The following is a 26,135-nucleotide window of genomic DNA, read 5'->3' on the forward strand; positions in this document are numbered from 1 at the left end:
GGCCTTTTCCATGCACCCAACAATGACAAAAAATACCACACTGTTAAGTTACCTTGGCAGTGTCTTTTCTCTTTGTGGTTCAAGAGTGGCTAGGATCTGTTCCTCCTCATTGTCCCCTGCTTTCTGCTACAGTTGGAAAGAAATGCTCAACAAATGCTCACCGTAGCGGCTGGGATAGGAATTGGGCAACTGTTCCACAGGACCCCCGAAGTACAGTGTGAGTCGAGCCGAGATCCCCCGGACGTACACCACCAATGGCTTCTGATCAGCTCACACAGGGGTGGAACGCTGCCACTCGTACAAAGAGCCTCAGCAGTGGCCAACAACTCTTACTGCCTACTAACAGATGTTACAGGAGGGTTTGGGTTTTTTCCCAGGTGATCCCAAAACAGCACTTGAACCTTACAAACACTTGAGAATTATCTAAAAAAAATATAAAACCCACTAGGAATTAAAGTAGATTTGAGAGGAACGTATTTGTACTTGGATGGAAACAGCAGTTAGGCTTCTTAGCTTTCAATTTACGGTTTTGCGCTTCATGATCTAGCTGAGATTAAGATGTGGACTGACCCTCTGTGGCTACAGATTTCACCACCCAATAGACTGTCATTTTATGGTCAAAATAAATTTGTCTTTGATGGAGGATGAAATGTTCAGGTACGTAGGAAACTAGTGTGGGATTAAGGTCACAAGCTGCCCTGCACTGCTGAGCTGCACCGCATCACCATGCTTTCTCCTAGCCATTCCCATTATTACTTGGGCACTCAGCCATTCTAGGCACCCAACTGTAGGGTCATTGTTTCCAGAAGGTCCTAACAGACCATATTCTGCAGGTCATACGGCTTCAAAGCATCTCAGATGGGGCACCCATCACAACCATCAGGCACTTCGGTGCATTGTCTGCAATACTGCCAAAATGAGAACTCCTCTTGACTTTTGTTGCCCTATTCCGACACTTCATTGTCATCGATGTCCAAGGACATCCCTGTAGATGTTGTCTGGAGAACCAGGAGTTTTCAATTACTCATTTAGGCTTGCACATCACAGTTTACACTAAATGCAGATCAATCATTACCTTTCATTTAATATAGACCTTTTAATTTTATATTCTATTTAGTCTGAGAGCTACTGTAATTCCTCCTCCCAATTTTATTACAATTTTGGATATCCCACGTGACACACAGTGTTCCTAAAAAGTGGGTTTTTTCCTAGCAGAAGTCTCAGGCTGTATTTGTTATCAGTGAACTTAGATATCTACCTCTATTTCCTGCAGAAATTTTAATTTACTGATCAAAAGAAGGCTACTATGGATCGTATGGTTTATATAAAGAATGTGAAATAAAATGTCAGTATATCAAAAGGATAATTCTCCAAACAGATCCAGTGATTACAGAAAATGCAGAAAATTCAGCAGCTTAGTGTAGACCCAATTCTGCCCTGTTCATGTTTACAAATTAAACAGGTGTAAATCAACCAAGCCCAAATAGGTTGGACCTACCAGGTAAAGTACAATGAGGAAATTCCAGGTTCAGTTGGATGGAAAAAGAATAGAAAAATTTACATCAGGTAAGGGACTTATAAAAGGGCTTTTAGAAAATTACAAGCAGAGCTCAAGCATCGATATGGGAACTAATCTTTTTAGTAAAATCATTTTTGTTAACTCTGCAGATGGCATCAGTCAGTGACAAAGATTTTTTTCCAGGAGGAGTGGAAGCACCTATGCCAGCAGAGCTGGAGGAGCACTGTAATATCAGTATTGAGAGATTCAACAGTACAGAGTGCCAAACGATGAGCCTGGACTGATGGGACTAGTGGCTGCAAGGAGCTCGTATCGACTAGAAGTGACTGAGTCCCAAATCTGTCACAGAATGGCTAGGAATCTGAAATACAACACAGCCAGTGAGGAGGCAGATGTGATCCTTTAAATGTAATGGATCACATTATTTTCACAGAAGAGAGGGAAGTATCTACAGTGAAATACCTGGTGCCTCAGCCATGGGCCATTATCTGGAACATCCGATTGTTTTGGGCCACCCCTATTCAAGAAAAATCAACTAAAACTGGCATAAATGCAAGGAAATGCAAGTGGGATGATCAGAAACAGAGAACTTTGCTTTTGGGAGGAGACTAACATTTCATGTTGCCCAGCAAATGAAGACTAAGCTTACAGAGACTTAAATCCACTTAACTAGAAAAATAAACTCAGCTGGGACACTTCAACTATTTGCGCTGAAGGACAGTGCTGACATGACAGATGTACAGAATTATAAATACACTGGCACAGACATTACAGTGAACTTCACTACTAAACAGCTCTGAAACTGCCTTCCAATGTCGGGGCCAAATCCCAAATATCCTTAAAATGGACCTTTGCTAGTAGCCTAGGCGATTACATCTCATAAACCCTAACAGGGGATTAACTTCATGACTCAGCCCAGCGTTCCCATATTTGGCCTAACACCACAGTAACATTCTCTAAATTTCTCCAACAATATTCAGTAACAGTCCCGTGCTTAAACAGCACGTCAGCCCCCATGCTCTGTATTTGTCCAAAACAACTGAGGATGCCAACTTCCAACAAAACCCCTGCACGTGCCCATTTCAGGAACGCAGTATTTTTCCCTCAGGGGTGAGCCAAAGGCTTTAATTTTAAGTCCTGCTTTTTCACAGCTACAAAGCTAGCCCGTCAGCACACACGGAAGGCTGCGCTGTCCTACGCTCGCGATCCCCTACGTAAGCCAATGATTTATTTCGCTAAGGCACACCGGCCGCGCTCAGGTTACGCTCCCTTGGAGGTGCAACTACAACAGCGTCGGAGAAGACCCTCTGCAGTTCGGAGAGGAATGCTGCAGCAAGAGGCTCCTACAGGAAGCCCTTACACAAGAGGGTCTGTAAGCCACCCAACCGAATTATCTGGAAGACTAAATGTGATGATCGTTCTGCAGTTTTCTTTTTCGGAAAGCCTTCCTAAGCTTTCCAAGTCGTGTTCTTTAAACCAGCCAAACCATAAAGTCCCAATACAAGCACCCGAGCTGGCCGTGTTGGAGATGTCTCATTCAAAGAAAGCCCGCCGCTGCTGCCGTTCCACTCGCAGCTGATCAGCACACCTCTACGGGGAGAGACGCAACAGGTTCAGGTTTTTTTTTCTCCATAAACACATTGCGCTATTCAAAGGTTTTCATCTTTAAATTTAATTAAAGAAAAAATGTCTCAAAGTGATTAAGTATGTCTGACTTCCAGCTTCTTTTAACGGCACAAGCCAGTGCAGTAAATTGTAGAAAGCGAGCTTAGTTAGAATTTTATTTTAATTTAAAAAAAAAAAAAACAGAGAGAAAACTCTCAAGATGTGAGGTCCTATTAAAAAGTGGCTGTTCACTTGTAAACAGAATAAAAATGTTAAGAACACAAAGTGTTTCATACAGCTTAAACAAAACCACTTTTCTTAAGCAGTACAAGTAACATTACAACACCGTAAGGACACCAAAAGCAGAAAACAAAAAAAAAATGGCAGAATCACATAACATTACTTACTGAAATGATAAATTATTTACACTGAATATTAACAGCTTGACATTTTTATTGCTCCAATGGTAGTGTGTTGAGAAGGAAATGTAGTGAACTGTCATAGCGGGACAATAAGAAACATATATTCATGGTTTTGCATGTGGAGTTTTGTACCTATGAAGGAAAGCACAGGAACTTCTCTTTTTTATTTATCAAGACCACACCAGATTTAGCAAAAAACATTTTCTGTTTTCAAGCCACCCACCTGCAGCTGACTCCATGCTCCCTAGGCTTGCCTGCGCGCGTCTTGGAGCACTTGGGGGATTTTTTTCCCCCTCCTATTGTAAAACAAGTTCACAGATGCAGGTGGGGAACCAGTAGGTAAGAGCTTTGATGCTCTGCCAGTATTCTTTAATACTGCTTAGATTAAAAAACTTAATAAATACAAATCCAAACATTTCCTAGATAAAAACTAGAAAGGAACCTTAGTGCCAACATGTTTATATGAAAAATTAAACATTGACTGGGTGGACAGTAACTGCTCCTAAGAATCTGCTGCAAACTCACCCTCCCGATACAGTTACTATCTCCCTTTTCTCCTCGCTCTCTGCACAATATTTTCTCTTCTGCTGGAACGGGACAAGGCACTTTCTTTACCACCTCCGCTACACTTTGCTAATGGATTCTCTCTGCTATATTGCTACAAATTCCTTCTCCAGTTAACAAGTACCCTCCATAACTAGGTTTACCAATTCATGCTGACTTCTCATTGTCAAAAACGAGATTTTTCAGTGTTGTGAGATCAAATTACCCCAGAATAGTTTTATACCGAAGCAAAGGATAGCCCAGGCAAAAAAGGACCTGGAGGCAGCAGTGTGCAGAGTTCACAGCAGTACTTGCAGCCGCCCTGGTCTGGTCTTAAATAAGCTACGAACCTGTGTCTTTCAGATGCAAATATCACACTGTGTGCTGGTTTTGCATTTAAATGCAAATTTATCTCCTTATTAAAACAGGGAACTGACTGTAAATGGCAGTTTTGGCTCTCCCGTTCTTTACTAGTTGCTTTACGGCCACATATTTAAATATCTATTAAAACACAAAAATAAGAGACTCTTTCATGGTTTGAAGACTCTACAATTAATAATTAAGGACAAAGTAAAATGCATAGAATGTACACACTTAAGATGTAAACTTTAAAATAACTAATATTCTGTGCTTAAGTGTCCGGGTGAGACCCAGGGGCAGAGGACCTGCCTCGGGCAGAGCAGCCTGCGGCAACTGCCACAGCCAGGCCCACGGAAGGGACAACAGCCAAGCCGCTGCCTCGGTCCGCCTTGGGTCTCCGGCCGTATCGCAGCGCGGGGCGGCCAGGGAGCAGCCCAGCGGGACTGGGGGCTCCGCTGGCTCAGGGTACTCTCTCAGCTTGGCACAGCACTTTGCAGAAACTAGACAAATCAGGATGAGAAATTTAGACCTGAATACGGTGAAGTCAGTGCAGACCAAAGAGTTTTTTAGCAGCGAGCCTGAAGACCGCTCAGCGTTCACCGCAGGCAATTACTGGCACCCTCATTCCGCTCGCCTGTTCTCTCAGTTGGAAAGGAACGTTTTGAAAATATAGTCACATAAGGTAAAAAATAAGAACCTGCTGAGATTTCTTGAGTTTCTTACACAAAAAAAGGAAAATTACTGACAAAGTTCTGGCATAACTGTAAGAAACTTCTATTGTTCTGTTAATTAAGCTGAGCTCCCTTCATTTACTCCAGAAACTTATTTGTAAGGGAAATACATAGAATTGGGTGTGCTCTTTCAGTTTTGGTTTACACTGCATTTTTCTGCCATTAAGTATTTTCTCTGCTTCCAGTTAAGACTCATCCTAAAAAAAAACAAACTGGGGAGGACACTTTGCTCGGTTCTGTGACAGAAATCTGAGCTGCAAGGTGTAGCTAACGTTAAATTCAAACAACACAGTAGGTTTTTATTCATTACGTTACAAATGCAGTTACATAGTTGTCACCCATCTACCAAAGGAAACCTCCGCACTAAGTATACAGGTTTCGGAATCTGAAGCATCAGCCTGTGGCTGCAAGCGCTGGAGCCTGACACTCCTCGGCCGTGCAGCGAGAATAGCACGAAATTGGATTCGAAGTAACAACTTGCATAAAACTGGCCTTCTGTAAACACTGTGTACAGGAAATCTGACCTGCTACAGTTACTAGAATACAACGGTCTTACAAATACTATATTTTAATACTCTATTGCATACTGAAAGGATGCAAATACATTCAGAGGAAATACCAAGTCACCCTGAAACTAAAAAGCAACTTGGGATGATGTCGCAAGGAGTCAGGCTGCTGCAAAGAAATGCCTGGACGCTTATGATGACATTCATCAAATCTTGCAGGCACTCTGTTGTCTGTTGCGTTTTCTCTGGTTTCTTACTTCTAGTTAGGAAAGGGAGGGAACTTGCATCCATTTTTGTCTGCTTACTATTACTGAGTGGTCTCGCTTAGGCCAGCCATTAGAGGAAGTTTTTCTACAATCAGCTCCCTTCCTGAGATCAGGCAAACAGGGAGGAATTCAAGAATACTTGTGAATTCCACAAGGCATTTGTGGCTTGTCAGGCTGTGCCTGATCACCAAAACATACGCATGAACCCTTTCAACCGATCCACTTCCTCTCATCGGCATATTTTGAAACACTGCTCAGATTTAACTAAAATTTATTTCCACTGGAACGGATGCCGTCTCTCAACTGTTAAAATGCCGAAGTATTATCACACTACAAAAATAACAGAAGTGTTACTTTGGCTTCGATTTGGCTGTTCCACATTTTTCTCCTTAGTAGTGAAGGTCTCCAATTATGAAACTTTTTTTCCTTCCTTAGCAGAACAAAACTTGCCATCCATAGGGTCCTAACTCAAAAAGAGGCTTTATGATACTTTTCTAATAGCAGCCGCCACCTACCCCACAAATGCAACTTATTTGAAGGTGAAGGGTATTTAAGGTTCCTGTTTCAGGTGCTACAAACAAGACCTGAAATACTTAGGAAAAAAATATTTTAAAAAAGACAGAAATCCTATGCATTTTTCATCCATTTACTAAACAAAGTGCAACTGGGCCCTACACATCTGATAGTATGTACAGACTCATTATGGCTTTACCATAAAACCAGCATGTGAATGGGTCTATACAATCAGAGGGCTACTAGCAAATGTAAGGAATAAAATGTTGGCGGACTGTTGGCAATAGAATAAGAGCTATATTACATTCTGTAAACCTCGGCATACCACGCTTTACATTATGCAAAGAGTCAATATTTACAAATCCATAGTGGGTAAAATAATTAACCCCCCTAATGTAAATGATGATTTTGCAAAGTGCAGGACAAAACCAGTGCTGTTGATTGCAAGTCCTATGCAAGCAAGTTATACTAAAATCATTACTACTAGACGCTTACCTGGACATTTCTACTGAAGGTTTATAGGATTGTGACATTTAGGATGAAATATGGTATGACACGGCATTAGGATGCATGTTTGAGGACAGCGAATAGAGAAAGTAATAAGGCAGCATGCTCAGAACAAGTTTAAGCAGCACTGATGTTAGATCCCTAGTGGCAACTATATCAGTTAACGTTAAAAATTCAGAGTGCAACATAGAAGCCTCGTTTAACATAAAAAAAAAAATGTGCAAATTGTTCTCTTCTTAACAAAAGAAAGTAACGTAGCAAGGAAGATATTCTACTGAAGAACATTTTTGAGTCACAGCAAAGTAGACCATCTTCTTTCCAAAATCATCTACAAGGCACTAAGGGTAGAAAATGACAGGTAACATGAAAGATCAAATGCTGTTCCTCAGTCAGGTCGAAATATGGGATATTTTGGTAAGAACTCTATTAGTATTACCTGTTGAAGAAGGGAGAAAGACAAGAACAGAACACAGTAACCAAAAAGTTCAAACCTTCAGCACAACTTCTGTACAACGTTAGCTAGTGCATAAGACTAAACATATCTGAGATACTCTGTAAGGAGGGAATGTTTCCCAGGATAACAAAGCCGAGCTTTCAGTCATTGTGAAATACTGGGCTTCTGGACACTTGACTTTTTTGGAGTGACTGTCTCTTTTCCTCAAGCCTACAACAACCCTCATGGCTATACATGAAAGCGGATGAGGGCGTAGGACCACAGTAATATTTTTAATTCTGCTTTCCTAAATGGTCTGTCTTGGTTAAAACTTTATGAAGTTCAGAGCTAGGGAAGAAGAAATAATTAAAAAAAAAAAAAAAAGATCCAGGCAAAAAACACACTATTATGAAAAATGCAAGATTTCTGCACAAAGAATTTGACTCAAAGGCATTACAAATACCAGTGGAAAAGATGGGTAAGCGTTAAAGAACTACAGACAGCTGTGGGAATCACACCAGTGCACAAAGTCCCAGCAGGTCTCCCTCACTACAAATTACAGACCAAAACAAGCGTCCCTGCAGTGCAAACATCCAATTACTATGAAGAGAAAACATGTTTTGGACAGCGCCCTCAGAGACATGGTGTGGACTGGGGCTGTCCTGTGCAGGGACAGAGCTCGATGATCCCTGCGGGTCCCCTCCAGCTCAGGACGTTCTGTCATTCTACCTTTAGCGGTGACAGTTTCTAAGTCTCAATACATGCCATGGCTGCACTTGTTAAAAGCAGCCTTCACAGGTGTACATCAAACTCGACTGCAAGCTTTTCTGAGAGGTTTTTCCAGACAGGTGACAGTCTAGTAACTTAAGGATTTTCTCTCCGAAATAATAGGTACGTTGAATACCAAGTAAGTAACAGAAGTAATACTTACATATTCCATCATATTGCTACTTTCGCATTTCCTTTTACTCAGCTTCCAGTGCAAACCAAGCTAAGAAAATAATTATCAAAGGATTAATGCATACCACAGCATTGTTTTGATGAGTAATGTGACAAGCTTAGCCATATCAAATTATTAGGATCTGGAACATCTCAAACACAAGTTTAAGGTCAGTTTGAAGTATGGAATTAAAACAAGACTGTAAAATTCCTACGTGCCAATTATGCAATTAAAAAAACCCAACAACAACCACCTTACTATTCTTAAAGCTGAAGAAAACAAGCACTCTAACTTTTCTTACCTTATGATATAGTCTGTTATTTTCCCATTCTAATAACTTCTGAATTGATCTTCTAGTCTAAAAAGTAAGTCAAAACTGTATTATAAAAGGTTCAGTAGCCAACCTCATCCAGAAAAATCTTACTATTGCATTTCTGGCTTAAGATTAATTTAAAATAAATTAGTTTTATTAAAGTAGAACCAAGCAAAAGAAAAATTATAAATGGAAGTCCTACCACAACTCCCCACTGCTCAACATCAGATCTTCTTCAGAAAAAGAAGAGAACATCTGCGGGTTTTTTGTTAACCCAGGACCGCAGCTTTCCCAAGATTCATTTACTTAGTAAGAGATCCTTTTGAATTTATTATTTTTGCCTCCCACAGCCAAGGCAACAAAACCGAACCTCCCGCATTCTCTGGGCCGAAGACTGCACTCGCTACAGGTGGTCTCTACTGACAACATGTAACTTCCATACATGTAGTTTACAGATTTTGCTAATGTCATTGGTATCTGAATCCTGAAAGAATCTCAGCATCACCACAAACAGTGCCTGTACTTTCAACTCTTGGGCGCCAAAGTGCACACAACTTTTGTGTTCTGCTCCTTCCACGACTGTGGGAGAGAAGATTTTTGGAGTTTCAGTGATTTCTAAGGTTACGAAAAGACCGCTGTGATAGTCTACTCTCATTCCTGCATGGCACACCGCAGAATTCCATCCACCAATTTCTTTGCAAAAGCTAATAACGTTTGGTGAGCTACACCATTTTATCACAAAAAGATACACAGCCATCCAATCCTGAGTCAGGGACTTACTGGTGGAGAACCCACCACTTCTTTGTAAGTGTTTCCAGTGATAAAGCTATCCTCGGAATTTATAAGTGTATGTTGTTTCCTGATCCGGCTGTCTCAGTTTCATATTACAGCCTTTGGATCTTGTAATGCCTTTTGTTGCTAGATGAGTGTATGGGGACTGGCTGGGCTGGAGTTAATTTTCTTCACAGTAGCTTGTGTGGTGCTGTGGTTTAGATCTGTGACTTAAAATAGCGTTGATACCACATCAGTGTCTTCACTGTTGCTGAATGGCAGTGACCAGGGGGATATTCCACAGCATGTAATGTCGCGCTTAGCAATAAAACCAGGGGCTGTTCTTTCCAACGTAGCCCACTGCCCAGAGACAGGCTGCACATCAGTCTGCTGGTGGGAGGTGGCCAGTGATTTTCCTTTGTATCACTTGGGTTTTCTTCCCTTTTTCTCCTTCACTTACTAAACTGTCTTTACCTCAAGTTTTTCTTACTTTTGCTCTTCTGATTCTCTCCCTCATCCTGCTTGGGCAGGGGAAACGGGTGAGTAAGCAAGTGTCTGGTAGGTGCTTAGCTGCTGGCCAGGTTCAACCCACCACAAAAGAAAATAAAGAACCATTTTGTGACCGTTGGAGTAATCAAATCGCTCTAATATATACACACATGTATACCCATAGCAGTAGCATGATCTCCCCTACTCTTACTTGGGGCGTATTATTTGCACCCTTGAGAATTGCATTAACACTACAACATCACATGGGCATTTATTTAGATTTTCACTAGCACAAGAACATTAAATATGGTTTTAAAACTGCAAATGTTTCATCTGCACATCTCAAGCATATTCCTCTGCAATCAGAATGTTTATACAGGCAGTTAAAACGAGCTAAAACAAGTCCCGTAACTTTTTAGTGACTTCGGTTCAGCGATCAGCAGTTCCACAAGTTAATGTACTATGACTTTAGTGCCTCTTGGGGTCTTTTTAACCAGAAATTCAATGCCAGACAATGTAATTGTTACTTTCTTGAGCAAGTTGGAAAGTTTGGCAAAACACATCTGTTTTATTTTCCCTGAAAAGCAATGCCTGTTGCTTGTTTTTGCTTTCAGTTTCTTTTATTAAAGGTCATAAACTCTCAAAAGCCAGAAGTATTACTTTTTAACAGATTTCTACAATAAGATCTCTTCCTATAATTAACTTGACAAGCGTGACAGCTTTTTTTTTTCCCTAGTGCCCCCACGCACTGTTTACATTTGTAGATAAGAAGATTTTATGGCTAAAAGTCTTACAAACTACATAGCTGCTAAGAATATCATTGCACTGTATCTATTTCTGTATTTCCTAAACATTTACTGCTGTGATAAATCAATTCTAAATGTAAACCATAGAGGTAGTTAGGATCACATTTACTCGATATTGCTAAAGCACTTTTCAGAATTATTGCTTTGGTCCCAAGTACAAGAATTGTCAACTTTCTGTTGAAAATAAATAAATAAAGGGAATTCATTAAACTTCCCGAAAACAAATTTGTGCTTGCTCTTAATAGAAACAGCACAGTAAGATATGTCAAATAAACCACAACTCAGAAATGTTATGGTAACTGTTACATAGAGAAAAGTGATTTTTGATTTAAAAAAACCAAACAACAACTTATTCTGGGGTGTGTGAAGAGCAAAAGTAATTTTCACTCCAGTTCAGGCAGTCTTTGAAGGTCAACGTCCAGTTCTCCACTCATTTAATTCAATTCTTAGACCTTTAGAAATCCTGGAAATTTAGCTTATCATATACTCCACCCTGTTCTTCAAACTGAGATGGGATGAGCTACTCCTAAGACTATTGACTCAGTTGGTAATTTGGTATCATTTACTTCATTAACAAACACATTTTTTCTATTTTTTAAGGAAAGGAAAACGAAATAACCTTTTCAATGCAAGTGAGACAAAAAGAGGTTTTGAAATAGGGGTGAGACTACTAAACATTATTTAATGTTATCAGTAATTGTAAAATAGATAGAATAAGAAGAAAGAAATATGCACTTACTCTTTTGTTAAGACAGACTACAGGCCACAGGCTACAGCCCAGGGTGCAGCAGCAGCACAGACAGCCACAAAGCAGCCATTTTACATTGACAGGGAGATTCTTTCTTAAACAGGCATTCACACGACTGATGCTGGTCTTGAATTCTTCTGGGGCAACCTGCAACAGAAGTGCTGAACTTCAGTGGAAGGCCATTACGGGTGTGTTTTCTCTGTAATTGCCTCTACAGGTTAAAATAGACATGCAACATAATAGCGTTATACAACATGACCCCATCTTCTAAAACACTGGTCACCCAGCGAGCATGAAAAGTCACTTCCCTGAGACAAATTCCTTTATGGAGCATGCTTTGCAAAAACTTGCATTAAAAAGCTAAACATCGCTTGGATGAACAGCCTCATCCTTATTTACTGCACCATTAATAAATCAATCGTCCTGATAACACAGTGGCCCCAAACACAAGTCCAAGTGGGACACAGCTGTGCAACAGATGCGCTGGCTATGCTGACCAAAAAACCAAACCTCAAGACGACAGATTATCTGGTTTCCAAGGGAACGTGGGGCAGCTTTGTAGTAAAAACGCTTGTGTGTCACACAGGAAAAAAAGGATAATATTGTCCAAATTACTTTCATACCAATGCAAGCCTGCCCTGTGCCTGGGTGAAGGTGGACCTCTGTCCACAGATAAGTGCCTGAAGTGGTCCGCATCGACAGGAGGCCACGACTCCACCTGTGGCTACTTCCTAAAATAGGGAAGCCCGGAAAGACACGTACTGGATTATATTCAAGGCAAAGAAGTGCACCTTGTACAGGGTTATGAATAAAGCCTAGCTGTTGAAAAACAACTTATTTAAATTAAGGAATACTCAGCAGAGCTTACTCAAAATAATATTTTCTATATATTGCCACTGCAGAGTCACAGTTTAAACCCACATTTTCTCTCAGAAATCAGCTCCTTTCTGATAGCAGCATGTTTCTTACAGAGAAGCAAGAGCACTTACCTATTTACATACCCCAAATCCCTCATCTCTCCACAGAATCTAAATAACTTAAAACTGGCAAGTCAAATACAGATTTGCGGTACTGACTCCAAGATGGCACTCTGAACTGGAACACAATCCAGATTCGAACGCACAAAGCAGGATCATCAGATCCAACTTCAGTAGACTTGACCAGCCAGGCACAACAACTCAAAAAAAAACCAACCCCAAACTAAAAAAAAACCCAAACCTAAAACCTTTCCTAAATACTTGCCCAGTTGAAGAAAAAAAAACCCCAACAACCTAGAATTAGTCTGCAACTACTACATAACCCTTCCAACCAAGCAAGCCCAACTCTGTTCATTTGATTCCGCAAACAAGGGCAACAACAAAGGCATTAATTTAATGACAAAGACTCCTTTCACCAAAGGAGCAAAACTATGGGACAGGAAATGGAGAGGACCTGATTCTGCTACCTCCGCCTATTCACAAGAGCTAAATTCATTAAAACATTGCAGGAAAGGGAGTAAATAAATACAACATCTGTTTCCTGGCCATTCAGATCACCATGTATAGAGTCAGAGGTCATCTGGGTTTGTACACAAGCCAGGCCTATAGTTAGTAATGTAAGAACGTAATTTACCATTGTGATTATTTTATAGCAGGAATTAATATGTACACAGAAAGGATTTATTTTGCAATTTTACAGGCTCCCCTCTCCCCATATAAAACAGACTGTCTTCTAATCCTTTTCACACATGGAGCAACTAAAAAAATTTTATTTAGACTGACTGGAACATCAACAGACATCTTAGTTAAAAAAAAAAATAGAAAAAAGAAAAGAAAAGAAAGAAAATCGCTAAAAAAACCACCCAGAAATCCCAGGTATTGGGACGTTTTCAATGAACAGAACAGAAATGACATTGTAACATGGAGAACTAGCCTGTACTTGCGTGTATCTGAAACAGAAGGTTTTACAGATCTCTATGGCAGTGCTGGCTCTTGTATTTAGGATACCACAAATACCAGGTGCACGTGGGCAAGACCTTTTCATCTTCCACGTGGGAGCAAGTTTTGTGGTAAAGTACAATTGGGCTGGTTGTATGCAGTACGAGTAACACCCCAGCTTCTGCAGTCAGGCAGGCTTCAAAGTAAATTGAGATTACGCACATTAACAAATTAGCATTCTCAGCTCCTAAGGAAGTTTACATGTTCCTAACATTTGGATATACACAAATGACACTTCCTTTGACAAGTCTTGTGAAATTTGTATGTGTATCATTCTGTTTATTTGAAAGATAAAAATAAGGCTTTTTTTTTCTTGATCCCCATTAGTACTTTTGCAATTAATCCCACTAGGAAAAAGAGAATGTTTCCATTTCTATTAGACACAGAGTTTACTGGGCCTTGACAACAACACACCCCAACCCCAAAATACAGCTGTACAAACCTACCAAAGACAATGGAATCGCGCAGCCTAGAATTTAGCTTAACACGAAGTAACCTTATCATCAGTGATAACATCCAACATGAAAAGAAGTCAACCAGATTCTCAGATCACAGCTGGCAGAAAAAATTTGGGACCTAATAAGAAAGCACTGGGACGGTGAGATTCCCTGTTTCTGTGCTACTTTTAAGGGAGTCACTGATTGCGTCAGGTTAACAGTTTGATGCTACCTTTTAAGAACAATGTTGTGCTCTGCTTCCTGCGGAGCATAGCGTTGCAAATGGCTAAACTGGAAACCAAGTGCGGATGCCACCAAGAAACAGAGAAAATGCTTATTTCAGAAATTTTCTATGATGTTTACCTTTATATAGTGTTATGAAAGCACCACGATGACCTGCTAACACACCAAATACTTTCACATGGAGGTGAATCTCTTAGCTGCAACGTAAGATGAAATTGCTTAAGGTGGTTTCGGCTAACACAAGCTATTGGATGGACTTCTCCCTTTAGGAAATGTAATCACAATAAATATTTTTGTCAGTCAATGACACGTCTTCATTTGGAACTAAAGGAACTGGTGACCGAGATAAGCCTTATTCTGTGATAAATACAAGCAAACCACAGTTCGGTTGCTCTCGGTTTACAGCTCAGTAACAGTTAAGCGTTGTTACACAGCGACAAAGAACAAAATATCTGTAAATAAAGTAACTGTTCTAATTTAATAATAAAATGGTATCCAAATGAAACAGTCAAAGAATTTTGTTGATTTTCTGGCATAATTTTAATTCCCACCTTTCTTGCGGGTACAAATATTGAAAGGTTAATGTGAAATCATGAATGTATTTCAAACAGAGAATTAACAGCACCTCCTGCACAAAGAAAGCTCCCTAAGAAAGTCTAGTTTTGAGTAATTTTGGAAAGCCTCTTGGAAAGTTTCTGTCTGGGGCTTGAAAAGAATGAGATAAGCACATAGCTCCTGGCTGTGTAGTACACCTTGTAAAGGGACATTCGTTCCTTTTAGGTCTTTAAAGGGAGGGGGGAAAAAAACCCAAACCCATAGAAGGAAAGGAGGGGGTGTCATAATATTTTACAACAGGATGCAGGAGAATATACAAACACAGGAAGAGAGCATGTAAAGCCCAGCAGGCCTGATCTTTCTCTTTCAATCATCATGATCACAAACCCTATCAATCACATGTTGCAATGGGATCACAATACCAAAACCACATTTTATGGCTCACGTTTCCCTGCACTGCACAGTAACCTTTGTGCAGGACCTTCGCTGCTTTAAGATCAGGGCAGGGAACTCCGCCTTCTTACTTAAGGTTCACTGCCTCCATCATTTTCTTGTCACCTGGCGCAGTGTGCGCTACTGTGCCATGTTTCATGAAGCGTATTTTGGTAAAAGCTTTTAAATGCTTGTTTTAAAAGAATTAATAATCCGATAAAACTGCGGCACACAGAATTTAAATTTAGGCCAAAGTCCAATCACATTATTAAAAGTTAAATATTGCCTCTGTATTAAGCTAGTCAAATCTTCTCTTACAGTATTCCATTGAAAGGAATGCACTGTTCAAAAGCCTAGCCCAGTATTTATAAACTAGCTGAAGCTTGTGCCTCATCCTGCAAGACAAATACTAAGTCAATCTAGCCAAACTAGCTAGGCCCAACATCTGGTCTACCTGGTGTTTTCCCCTCCTTTATTGTTTTATTGTCTGTTTTATCCTCAACACATGCACCTCTCCCAAAAAAAGCAACAAACACGTCTCAACTAAATATTTAAGATGCAATTACATGCATCTTAGCTTTAGGCTAATTTACAATAACTATCCAGGCTTTGTAAAAACTGGGAGACAAGGAGGTAGGGGAGATGGGTGAAGAGGGAAGAGTATTTCAGATTTTAGAAAAAGAAAATTAGCAGGAGGTTTACTATCATCATTATGTAGATGGCAAACTGAGGGTCAGGAAGCTTAAGTAAATTCCTAAGACTACACAGTGATATAAATCCAAAAAGGTAATGCTTCTGGGAGAAAAGTGTAGCTAGATAGTTTTAGCTATTTAGGCTTTTTATAATGCACTGGATAGATTTTCATCCTGTGTTTAAAAAGCTAGCTCTTCATCTGTATTTATTAAAAAGAAAAACAATACCATAGAGAAATCTATCTACCCCACCTTCATCTTTTACACTCCATTAGCAGATGGGATATATTATTAACATCAATTCACAGTGGACAACAAAGCCATTAAACTTAATGTTACACAGACGTTCTGAATAAAGTATGACATAGCCTTATACCAGCTGTGTACTAACGCAAGTCCATAGTAAACATTTTAATCACAAACTGTTAATATAAACAGGCACTATGCTATTCGTAAATTGTGATTTCATAAAAAGGAAAAAATCTGTATTTTAAGAACAGTTTATTACTGTGAATTATTTATTAGCGTATTTGAAGAAAACCTACTTACTGGAAAAAAATGACTGAGTTTTCGTTTTCAGTAGAGATAAAGGTGATTGACTGCCACAACCAGGGGAAGAAACAGATTATTTCTTGCAATTCCTGCAGGTTTTTAAAAAACCAAAAAACCCACAACTGTGGTTTTTAATGTCTTCAATGGCAGCGTGTGGCAGGCAGTAAGAAAAATGTGTTTACTACCTCATTTGCTTGGTGTTTTCCCCTCACAAACGGGAACTAACTTATTTTCAAGTTCTTACTCGGAAAGCCCCTCAGCTCCACATATGAGAAAAAGATAACAGGATATCAAGATTCTCAGCAGAAGCAGCATACCTATATACAGCAAATCCCTGCTCATGCGGTTTATGCTGTCACTGATTAGATCTCCAGAACAAGAAGGGTAAGTGCCAAGGAGAGGAAAAGAACTTCCTCTTTGCTAAATTAAGCCCAAGCAGTCGGCTGAACTTTAAATTAAACTCTTGTTCACTGTCTGTTTGACAAGAGGAAGCGGGAAATGTGGCAGGCATCGATGCTCTTATTAAAAAGTGTAGGTTTGGGGGGTTGGGTTTGGTTTTTTAATACACACGAATATATTTTAGAGAGACAGAAAGAGATGAGACTATATCATCAAATTAAGTTTTAACATTTCCCGCTAGGTATTATCTATCAACTTATTTATAAAAAACTACAAGTCGACTAAAAGAACATAAAAATTGTTATTTCCAAAAAGTATTCTGTGGCTTTTCAGTGATCAGAAAGAGCTTCGCAGAAAGGAATAAACCTTAGACATGCAAGGCAGTGAAATGCAAATGGCGTTATCGCCAGCCCTCACATTAGACACCACGGAATCAGTGAGACTCTTCCTTTTGAGCTGAGCGAGATTCTGAAGCAAGGCCAGAGCTCCCAGGCTGTCTTTTAACAACCAAAAACCCCAAATAGCAACCTGCTTTTCAATTGTATTGCTGTCAAAAAAGCTGGACAAATTCAACACAAGTATTTTACTCATTATACTCTGGCGTGAAAATGAAGGAGAAAAACACCAGATGGATTTGGCAGAACCAGGAGACACTATCCAGCTGCATTTTAGTGTATTGTTAATATGACTCAACAGCTACTGCAAGAGGCTGCAGAGGTAGTGTAGCTGTATGGTATGACATTAGAGAAAGTAGCAAGAGCCAAATAACTTTTTCCTCACAAATTCTGGAAAAGATACACAAGGGGGGTATAAAATGAAGCAAAAGAAAAGCACTAGAGAGTGAAACAGCAGAACAAAAAAACCCAAGAGAAAAAGAATTCAAAATTTAAAAGTCTGAAAATAAAAACCCCCCAAAACAACCCCCAAATCATTATGAAAAGAATTTGGGACCATAATCAAGAATTTTATTATAAGGCTTCATTCATTAATAGCTACAAATGAATATTTATTAAACGTGCATTTGGTAAGATGACAGGACTCCAGAGAAGCAAGAGACTTGTCACCAGTAGTTTTCAGAACTAAACAACTATTGTATTTCTGAAAATGTACTAAAACCCTACTCAATTTGTCGATTTAACACCATAATGTTTTGTTCCTTAAAGCTTCAGATAAAACAGATTCTCTTCCGGAGATCTGTCTAAATAGACACTCAAGGCTTGACAGACATATTAAAAAAGAGAGGTCGAATATTTGAAATAATTTAATTCACACAGGAGGTAGCACAAACTCCAGATACCTATAAAGCAAGGTTAAGTGAGTCTTGCTTTCATGTAGACTGCCTGCATGAAACCAGTACAATGTCATGTTAAACTTTTCTGGGTTTAGAAGGTCAATAATGATAGCAATCACTGCAAATAATTTTTTCTGGTTTCAGAGTACACTGTAGGGACTGGTCATCAACCAGTGGGTTCATACAGGACAGAGTTAATTCAACAGCCTTCAGTGCAGTGCTGGCATGCACTGCGGGTTCACGAGCACGTATTTGTAACACAGAAACCACTGGATGCACTGGATCTTTCCATTTAAAAGAACAGTTTAATCTCACACTTACCTTCCCTGTCAGAACAGAAGGAAATTCTGTATCAAACTTGTTGCTCAAGCCAAACCTTGAAAACAAAAGAGACAAACAAAATATATTCCACCTAACTTATTTTGTTTCCCTTAATAAAAAAATGTAATAGATTTTGTACTTTAAAAAAAAACACTATTAATTTCTTTTGCCCTTACATTTACAATTTTCACGAGCTTTCAGCCTAAGTTTATATAAGATCTCGTGTATCATTCATAAGGTCATTTATAAGACAGAAATATAGCTTGTTGCCTTACTTCAATACCTTCACGTTGCTAAAAGCACAAATTCTTTTACAATCGGATGGCAGCAAGTTTCAATTTTTGCTTTCTTTAAGAAAAGAAAGCTCCAGCTATTGAATTCCAGTTTTACTAGGTTCAATAATCCTTTTACTGCTATTTTTCTTACTCATGCAATGTATTCACATGCAACAGTTAAAGCTAGTTATAAGGAACCCATTCATCATCATCATCTTAGAAATTTAAAACCATAGTTTTTAAAGAATTGCTTTGAGCCAAGTTAAACTGTCTCATGCAAAACATGTAACAGCCTACACAAAGAACAGTTTGAAAACAACTACGAACTTCAAGAAAATTGAATGTTAGGTATCACTGTGACTATTCTTCATTGAAGTGTTCTTGTTATTGAGCAAGAGGTAAATCTTCATTATAACCAGTGAAACCCAGAGGGAGCTAGACTCGGCTCCTAAACCTGTGTTACCACTAGCTCCAAAACTACTGAACCAAGTGAAGTTTCCCAAAAGCTAGTGTTGTAGATCAGCAGGACACTGACAGTGCAGGCTGACTTGAGATTTTTATTTTATTTAAAGCACGTAAGTAGGCTTCTGTAGAACAAGAAGTCTGATCTTCCATCCCTTCTACCTCGCCTGGAAACCTTAACCTTTGTAATTCAGTAATTTAGCAAAATACCACAGCAGCTGGCATCTCAGCTACAACCTTTATGCTTGAACAGAGCTTAACATTAAGTTTGTAAAGTTAAATATACTGTATATCAGGGTCACAGTCAGCTCTGCAAAACCATCTCCTCAGAATATTTGTTTAGAAACAGAAAAAACCCAAAAGGATCACAGCCAAAAAGAGGAGCACAAATCCAGTTGGTATTGTAGTGTTCATCATAGAAAGAAACCTTCTGGAGAGAGACTATTTGCCCTGAGTCAAACTGACCCCTGAAATACTCCTTACTGGTCACTTACACAAATACTAGTATCGCTGAAATGTCATCAGTCCTGTCATTACATAGTACACATAAACTCGTGTGCACAGGGTAAAAACTCAGATATCCAAACCCGGCAATGTTTAGAAGGGTACAAAAATGTGAAATGAACCTTAAAGATGTGAGAAGCAAAATAAAAGAACTTGTGTTGTCTTTAGAAATCCAAGAAGCTAATTAAAATGTTTGTCAACAACACTGGCCAAGCCCAATCAAGTTCTTCAATGGCTAATTTAAATTAGAGCCTTGACTCTTGTAAAAAGCAGCATATTAGAGCACCAGTCATGCAAAACATTAGAAAACCCCACAAAGAGCAGATCTTAATTGAAGTGTTTCTCAACCTTTGCCTCTTAAGCTATTATAAGCACTATAACCAATCACCACCTGTTTGTTTCATTCGACGTATTTTCACTGAAAAGTTTCCAAAAGTGAATGTGAGCAAACCGCACACCAGCACAACATGGGCTACTGCATCCTCAAGTGCACTGGAAAGCTGTGATGTCAAATTAGTGCTACAAAAACACACGGTGAAACCAGGAGGACTTTAGGCAAGCACAAAGGTTACTAATAAAAGCACATTTCCATTCTCTGCAAATGTAATCTGGCAAGTCAGCCTCCACATTTTTATGCTTTTCTTTTTCAGCTGAAATCTTCCAAGTTTTGTTATACTATATATTCATTTTTAAGGAAGCTTGAAAAGCAATGACGTAGTCATTTCAGTCTTTAAAAAAACCCAGAAAAGACTAACGATATGAAGCACATATGCAAGCTTATTTTGAGGGATACAGACTTTTCTGTATATCAGCAATGGAACTACCTGAAATGATCACAAAGTTGCAGCAATCGGACAACATAATAAATGAGCTACGGGGAAGTTCAGGTAATACTGCAGAATTATTTACTCTACCCACAGAACAGTCTAATCCCACTAAATCATGCCAAAGCTCCACCTAGCCCAGAACACTGACTCTGATGGTGGCCTGTAGCAGATGCCTAAGAAACAGCAAAAGTGGAAAAAAAGAAAAAAAAGGCAGATGCGCACCAGCATTTCCCCAGAACGCTCTTCTGACCTTCATCAGTCCGTAGTTCAAAAACTTCCTACGCCATAGTAGTCTCTTATCTCATTGCTCACATATACTCATTAAAATCCCCACTGCACCACCAATTTCCATAAAGAGTAATGTAAATCAGTGCTGATTTAGATCTAGTAAGAATACAAGACCACAATACATTTTATTACGTTAAATTTGAAGGCTGATCATGTCATGAGACATATTTGAAATCCCAAACTTCTATCACTTGCCAAACCATTCCGTTCAGTTATAACGCATCCAAGAGACCTCAGTCACAGAAATGCACCTGTTTTACACCAACACCTGCAAACAGCTGAAAGAACATAAAAGGGTGTGACTATACTGAAAACAGGACTATGCTACAGTGTAATACCAGGTTTAGCCAGCATCACCGATGGCCTTTAGCGCTGTTTCACTGAAGTGTGTCTAGAAGTTTTAGACTATACTTGTGATGATTTATCGCCCAGTTCAGAAACGTTAAACTCCTGTTAGATGGGGGCGGGGAATTCAAGAACCAAATAAATAAAAGGATTTTTTTTTTTTAGAAGTGTTAAAGCAGAACATTGTATAGTTCTATAGCTTTGCAAGCAACTCTGTAAAAGTACTGAAGTGTTACTAGAATATTTAATTTTAAAAAGTTAAGACCTAAAGTGTTGAAGAGATAAGTAACTTCATCAGACCTTCTACAACAGACTAATGATCTAGCGTGATTTGGCCTATGAAGTCTTCTAAAATTCATTATATTTAAAAATCACTATGTAAAATATATTCCAGTACCTGTGTTTTACATAATTTAAAAAAATCAGTCGGTGGCAACTTACTTCTGGGCTAGTTCTCTGGCTCCTCAGTGAAAGCTTCCTGAAGGCTAACATTTAGAAATTCAGGTAAGTCACCCACATACTTTGGTTGTGATTTTCTCACTGGATGACAAGTATCTCTAAAAGCAAGGCGCTGTTTCCTAGAGGCAACAACACTGGAATAGAAATAGGATGACCTCACTTTCTAGGTCTTCTGTCTCTCTTTCCCTGTTTTAATGAATGGCATCAGACAAGTCCCGTCATCTCATTTTCTCCCATTTGTAAAGTGAAAATTTCTCAAAGGGAGCTGTAATAAGATATTAAATTAAAGGCTGAAACGAACACCCTGCGTCATCAGTTGCAAACCACACCTGCAACAGGTATCACATTATAAAGTTCTTTCCGTTAAATTTACAAGGCATAAGAAGTAAGGTTTCCTGTCCCCAGAATTGAAACAGGAAGATTTTGGAAAACACCTTCTCATATCTAGAACAGACGTATTTACAGGTGCTTCACCTTTTTTTCCCCTTTTGACTTAAATAGCGCTTCATTCTCATTTATCCCTCTACTGTATTTATAGATAGTAATCAGTCTTACCAGAGTACACAAGCTAAACCCTTTCAGCCAACTCTCACACAACAGGCTCTCCATCCTCCTTGCAGCACAGCTCCTTTCCCCACTCCTAATCCAGGTTATGTTTAACCTATCTTGAACAGACCAACTCAGATCCTACATACTATTCTTTATGAGGTACCATCTAAGCCTTCTCCAGCATTAGAGTTTAAAGAAGACATTCATCAAGAGGCTGAAATCTCCTTGAACACTTAACATTTCTCTTTCTAGCCTAGGACCACCTCCTACAAAGCCAATAAAACTACTGAAGAGCGTCCTTACCCATGGATGTTGTTTTGGAAAACTGAGTTTTTCATAACTAGTGGAAGGCTGAGGTTATTTGCTATTTCAAATATGTGGAATCTGCTATTTTAAATATGCAGAAGATGGAGCAATATCAGACAATAATCAAATTATGGTTGTCGTCTTATCACAGCTGAGAGCACCTGGCTCTTCCTTGCCTTCCCTAACTGGTGACAATATGCTTTTCATTAGCACCTGGATTGTGGATCCCTGGGTCACTCCTACAGAAAACATAACGGAATAGGAAAAGGTAACTCGTATCCAAAACTAGTAGGTTTTCAGACTTAAGCAGGAATCACCATGCTGCATACTACAGGCAAAAATATGCTTAATGGCTATTTCATTACCTCAGTACTGTCCATCCACATGGGCTTAACGATATGGAAAAATTATATCAGATAAATAAAAACTTATAACCAAGTTAGGAATTGTTTACTGCTCTGTTTTTGAAAGTTATTGCCATTGCTTTGGTAGGCACATGACTCAGTCTTCACTCAAAACGTTTGTGTTGAGATATTTGGATACATCAGCCAGAGTCTCACTGACTATGCAAGAAACAGCTAACAATGGGTTTGTAACTCATTAAAATGGAATTTCAGAAGCAAAGAAAAGGCATTTACTAGGTCTTAGTAATTCCTCTGTGCTAAAATTCAAAAGCTTTCTGAAAACAATAAATAAGACTGATAGTTATTTTATTCAAACGGAGAACCTTCTAGAGTGAAAGAGCGTTGGACAAGATGAGCATAAATTTTGCTAACCGCTTTCACATACATTCTCTCTCTGTGAGTAAAATAAAACAAATACACTCCACATGTTCACTCTTACCATGCACAGGGGTAAAAGGGTTAGCAAAACAGCCAGTGGAAAAAGCAAGATCCTGCTAAAGCCCCTCAGAAGGCTCTTGGAATTTATATTTAGTACTGTTGGATACTGCAGAACTCTGTTAGGGTCAGCAGCTCACTGACAAGGTCATAAGAATAAAAACTCTCATGCAAGAAACTAATACACAATCTGAGTCTACTAACTTGGGAATTTTATAAGAGGACTATACATAAAAAGCTGGACCGGAAGATGACCCTGCAATTAATCCTTCTCTATACACCAAAAGTATCCAAGAAGGCCAGTGTCAGATGAGGAACAGAAGGCATCCGAAACAAAAATCCAAAGAAAACAATGGCTTTTAAAAATAAATGGTTTTTGGTTTTGGTTTTTTTTTTTTTAATAGAGTGTCTGACTTGACAGGACAGAATTTTTATCAGCAGTGTTCCAGACAGGTTCAGAAAACAAACACAAGTTTTACTCAATGACGTATCTCACTTCAGTAACTAGAGCAGGCTGCTTCTGAAGCCAACTGATTTCAAAAGCAGCAGCGTCCCTGTGATCAAAAAGCGACAGACTTTCAGAGCTGATACATAATAACCAGAAGCTCTTCAGCAAGCAAAATATTTCCCATTTAAGAAGGAGGTTAGGATTGCATGCTATAGTGTCCAGGGTTTATTTGCATTTTATGGATAACATCCACTAACTGTTTTTATTAATATAAGGAGATTTAAAAATACGTCATGAACTGATAAAAGCTGCCTTCTAGCATTCAGGAAGAAAGCTGGGAGGAGTGGAAGAAAGGGACAATAAGGTGGATGGGAATTCAGTTCAGGTAGGTATGAGTGCATGTATGCTAGCTCATGAGTTCCGCATCACATACATGTATTGCTTTCTTTTGATGTAGACAGTACTTGGAGAGGCTCCTGCCCATCCCCAAAAGCTGCTGGAGTCAAGAAGGAACTTTAAGGAACATCACTAATACACAAAAAGCATCACAGCAGACCAAGCAAATAAGTGTGTAACATTTTTTCCAGTTTAGTGCTTAAAACCAGATAACGAATAAGATGGGTATGTGGTATTCTGATCACTTTGCTTGTATTGCATCCCTTCTTTAGTCAGGCCACATGCTATTTGGGGTCAGGACAGAAAGAAATCCCATCAACACAAGCAAGTACACTGCGGTGCAGCAGAGCAACTATCCACTGGCACTAGCTCAATGCAAACCTGATTTAGACTTACATGATGGACACAGTATCAAATCCAACATTAGTTCTCGTTGGATGAGAGAGCCTTCCCCACCCAGTGTTTTTGCTGCAGATAGCTAGATCACACTGCACCTATTTACAGAGAGAAACGTGCGTTCTTTTATGCAATCCAAAGACAGACCCAAAGCAACACAAGCCTGATGGATCTCTGCAATACAAAAATTTCAATACCTCCCTCCCTGCCGTGAAAATGAATGCGACAACCAATGACTTGTTACGGATGCACTGTGTTGTATTAATTCCTCCACTTGCAGGAGTAGGAATACCAAGAAAATCCCTACGAGTAAACATTACATATAAGGTTACACAGTTCACCCATCTTCTGTTCCAACTGTTTAAATGAGTAGCAAACATTCTGGCTCATGGCACATTCTAATGATAAAAACACTTAACCTAAACCAAACCCATAACTAAGTTTGGAGCAGATAAACTCCAAGACAGCGATGTGCCTCCTCTGCAGTGCAGTGTGGGGGCTCCACGGCTCAGCTGAGGCAGAGAAGGGTCACAGAGAAATTGTTTGAACAGACTGCTGATCCTCCCATCGTGTGGCGTTCGCTTTTTAATCTAACAGATTGTTTAGAAAAAGAAGTACAGCCAGGACTGTCAGGGCTGATCAGCTGCTGCTTCTGCACCCAGCAGCCAACTGAACTTCAGTTGTTCATTCATGACTTTGGATTGCTTCGAGCTACTGGGAGAGTGGAAGTTTCCCGCTTTAACACGCTAAAAGCAAAACTCCTCTCAGAAAACAGGTGACGGTGGGGTGGGGGGGAGCGGGGCTGCAGATCACGGTAAGGCGGGCAGCCCTTGTCCGCGGGGAGGAGATGTCCCGGGCGAAAAGGGGACGGGGCTCGGTCCTGCTCGCCTGCTCACCCCCTCCCGGCCCCGCCAGCGGGCAGCCTCGCCCCCGGCAGCACGGGGAGGCCGGCAGCACGGTGCTCCCGGCCGGCCGCCCCCGCCACGCCACGCCACGCCACGCCACGCCACCCCACCCCGCACCGGCCTGTCACGCTGCCTCCTGCCCGCCGCCAGCCCCCGCTCCTTACACGGTGATGTGCCCGGCGCCCCGTACCGCTACGGGATCCGGCGCATCGCGGGGCCGGGGCAGCTCCTGGCTCCGCACCACAGGCTCGGACTCCTCCTCCTCCTCCTCTTCCTCCTCCTCCAGCTCATAGATAGTGTCGAAGTCCGCCATATTGGGCAGTAGTACGCTCATCTCACACCCCCCCGCGCGGCCTCGCCGCGCGCCTGCGCACTGCGCACCGGGGGCGGAGCCCCGCGCGGCCGCGGCGGCGGGAGGCCGGCGCGCATGCGCAATGCAGCCTGTGAGAGGCTTGAGGGGAACGCGGCCCGTCGAGGCGGCGAGTTGGAGGAGAAGGCGTAGCGCTGTTTTCTCGTCCTGCGGCCGCTGGAGTGCTCGCTGAGGGGACGTGGGTATCTCCTGCTGCTGCCGCCGTCTCCCGGGAGGCGGGCGGGGTTGAGGCCGGTTCCGCCGACGGGAGGCAGCTGCCGCCGCCGTGCCTCAGGTGCGCGCGCGCGCGCGACCTTCCCGCCGCCCCGTGGTGGGGGGGTCACGAGCCGGCGCGAGGGGCTGCTGAGGGGTCTTCCCGCCCTTCGGTGTGGCGGGCGGTCCTCTCCGTATTGCCCC

At 40.6% G+C, this 26,135-nt stretch overlaps 1 protein-coding gene and 1 long non-coding RNA gene across 4 annotated transcripts in view; one reads left to right on the forward strand and one right to left on the reverse strand.

Annotated features, from left to right (window-relative positions):
* Window positions 1–395: 395 nt before the first annotated feature.
* Window positions 396–25,827, reverse strand: CHIC1 (cysteine rich hydrophobic domain 1). Of its 2 annotated transcripts, none has more exons than XM_064463429.1 (6): window positions 25,534–25,827; window positions 18,371–18,425; window positions 11,464–11,619; window positions 8,647–8,703; window positions 8,337–8,396; window positions 396–3,109 (listed from the first exon to the last, which is right to left on the reverse strand). In XM_064463429.1, the coding sequence occupies exons 1-6, from the start codon at window positions 25,701–25,703 to the stop codon at window positions 3,053–3,055; spliced, it is 555 nt and encodes a 184-aa protein (XP_064319499.1). In that variant the 5' UTR covers window positions 25,704–25,827; the 3' UTR covers window positions 396–3,052. The 2 variants fall into 2 exon arrangements, with proteins under 2 accessions (XP_064319499.1, XP_064319500.1); XM_064463430.1 differs by lacking the exon at window positions 396–3,109 and adding an exon at window positions 3,287–7,408 and having other exon boundaries at window positions 25,534–25,788.
* The window catches only part of LOC135315390 (uncharacterized), a 313,306-nt gene continuing 312,817 nt past the window's right edge, over window positions 25,647–26,135 (forward strand). The window contains exon 1 of one of the 2 annotated variants that reach the window (XR_010374854.1): window positions 25,647–26,013. This is a non-coding gene — a long non-coding RNA (uncharacterized LOC135315390). The remainder of the gene's footprint in view (window positions 26,014–26,135) is intronic. The other variant, XR_010374853.1, reaches the window with a different exon arrangement.

The sequence above is a fragment of the Phalacrocorax carbo genome, chromosome 11 (genome assembly GCF_963921805.1).
Source record: "Phalacrocorax carbo chromosome 11, bPhaCar2.1, whole genome shotgun sequence".
In the NCBI taxonomy this organism is placed as follows: Eukaryota; Metazoa; Chordata; class Aves; order Suliformes; family Phalacrocoracidae; genus Phalacrocorax; species Phalacrocorax carbo.

Excerpts from the sequence above, each read along its gene's own strand:
- CHIC1 (XM_064463429.1), bottom strand. The coding sequence starts at position 25,703 with ATGAGCGTACTACTGCCCAATATGGCGGACTTCGACACTATCTATGAG. Across the intron at positions 18,426-25,533 it reads GGCGCCGGGCACATCACCGT|GTTTGGCTTGAGCAACAAGT; the intron begins GTAAGGAGCGGG and ends TTTGTTTTCAAG. Across the intron at positions 8,704-11,463 it reads TAGTCTGTCTTAACAAAAGA|ACTAGAAGATCAATTCAGAA; the intron begins GTAAGTGCATAT and ends CTTACTTTTTAG.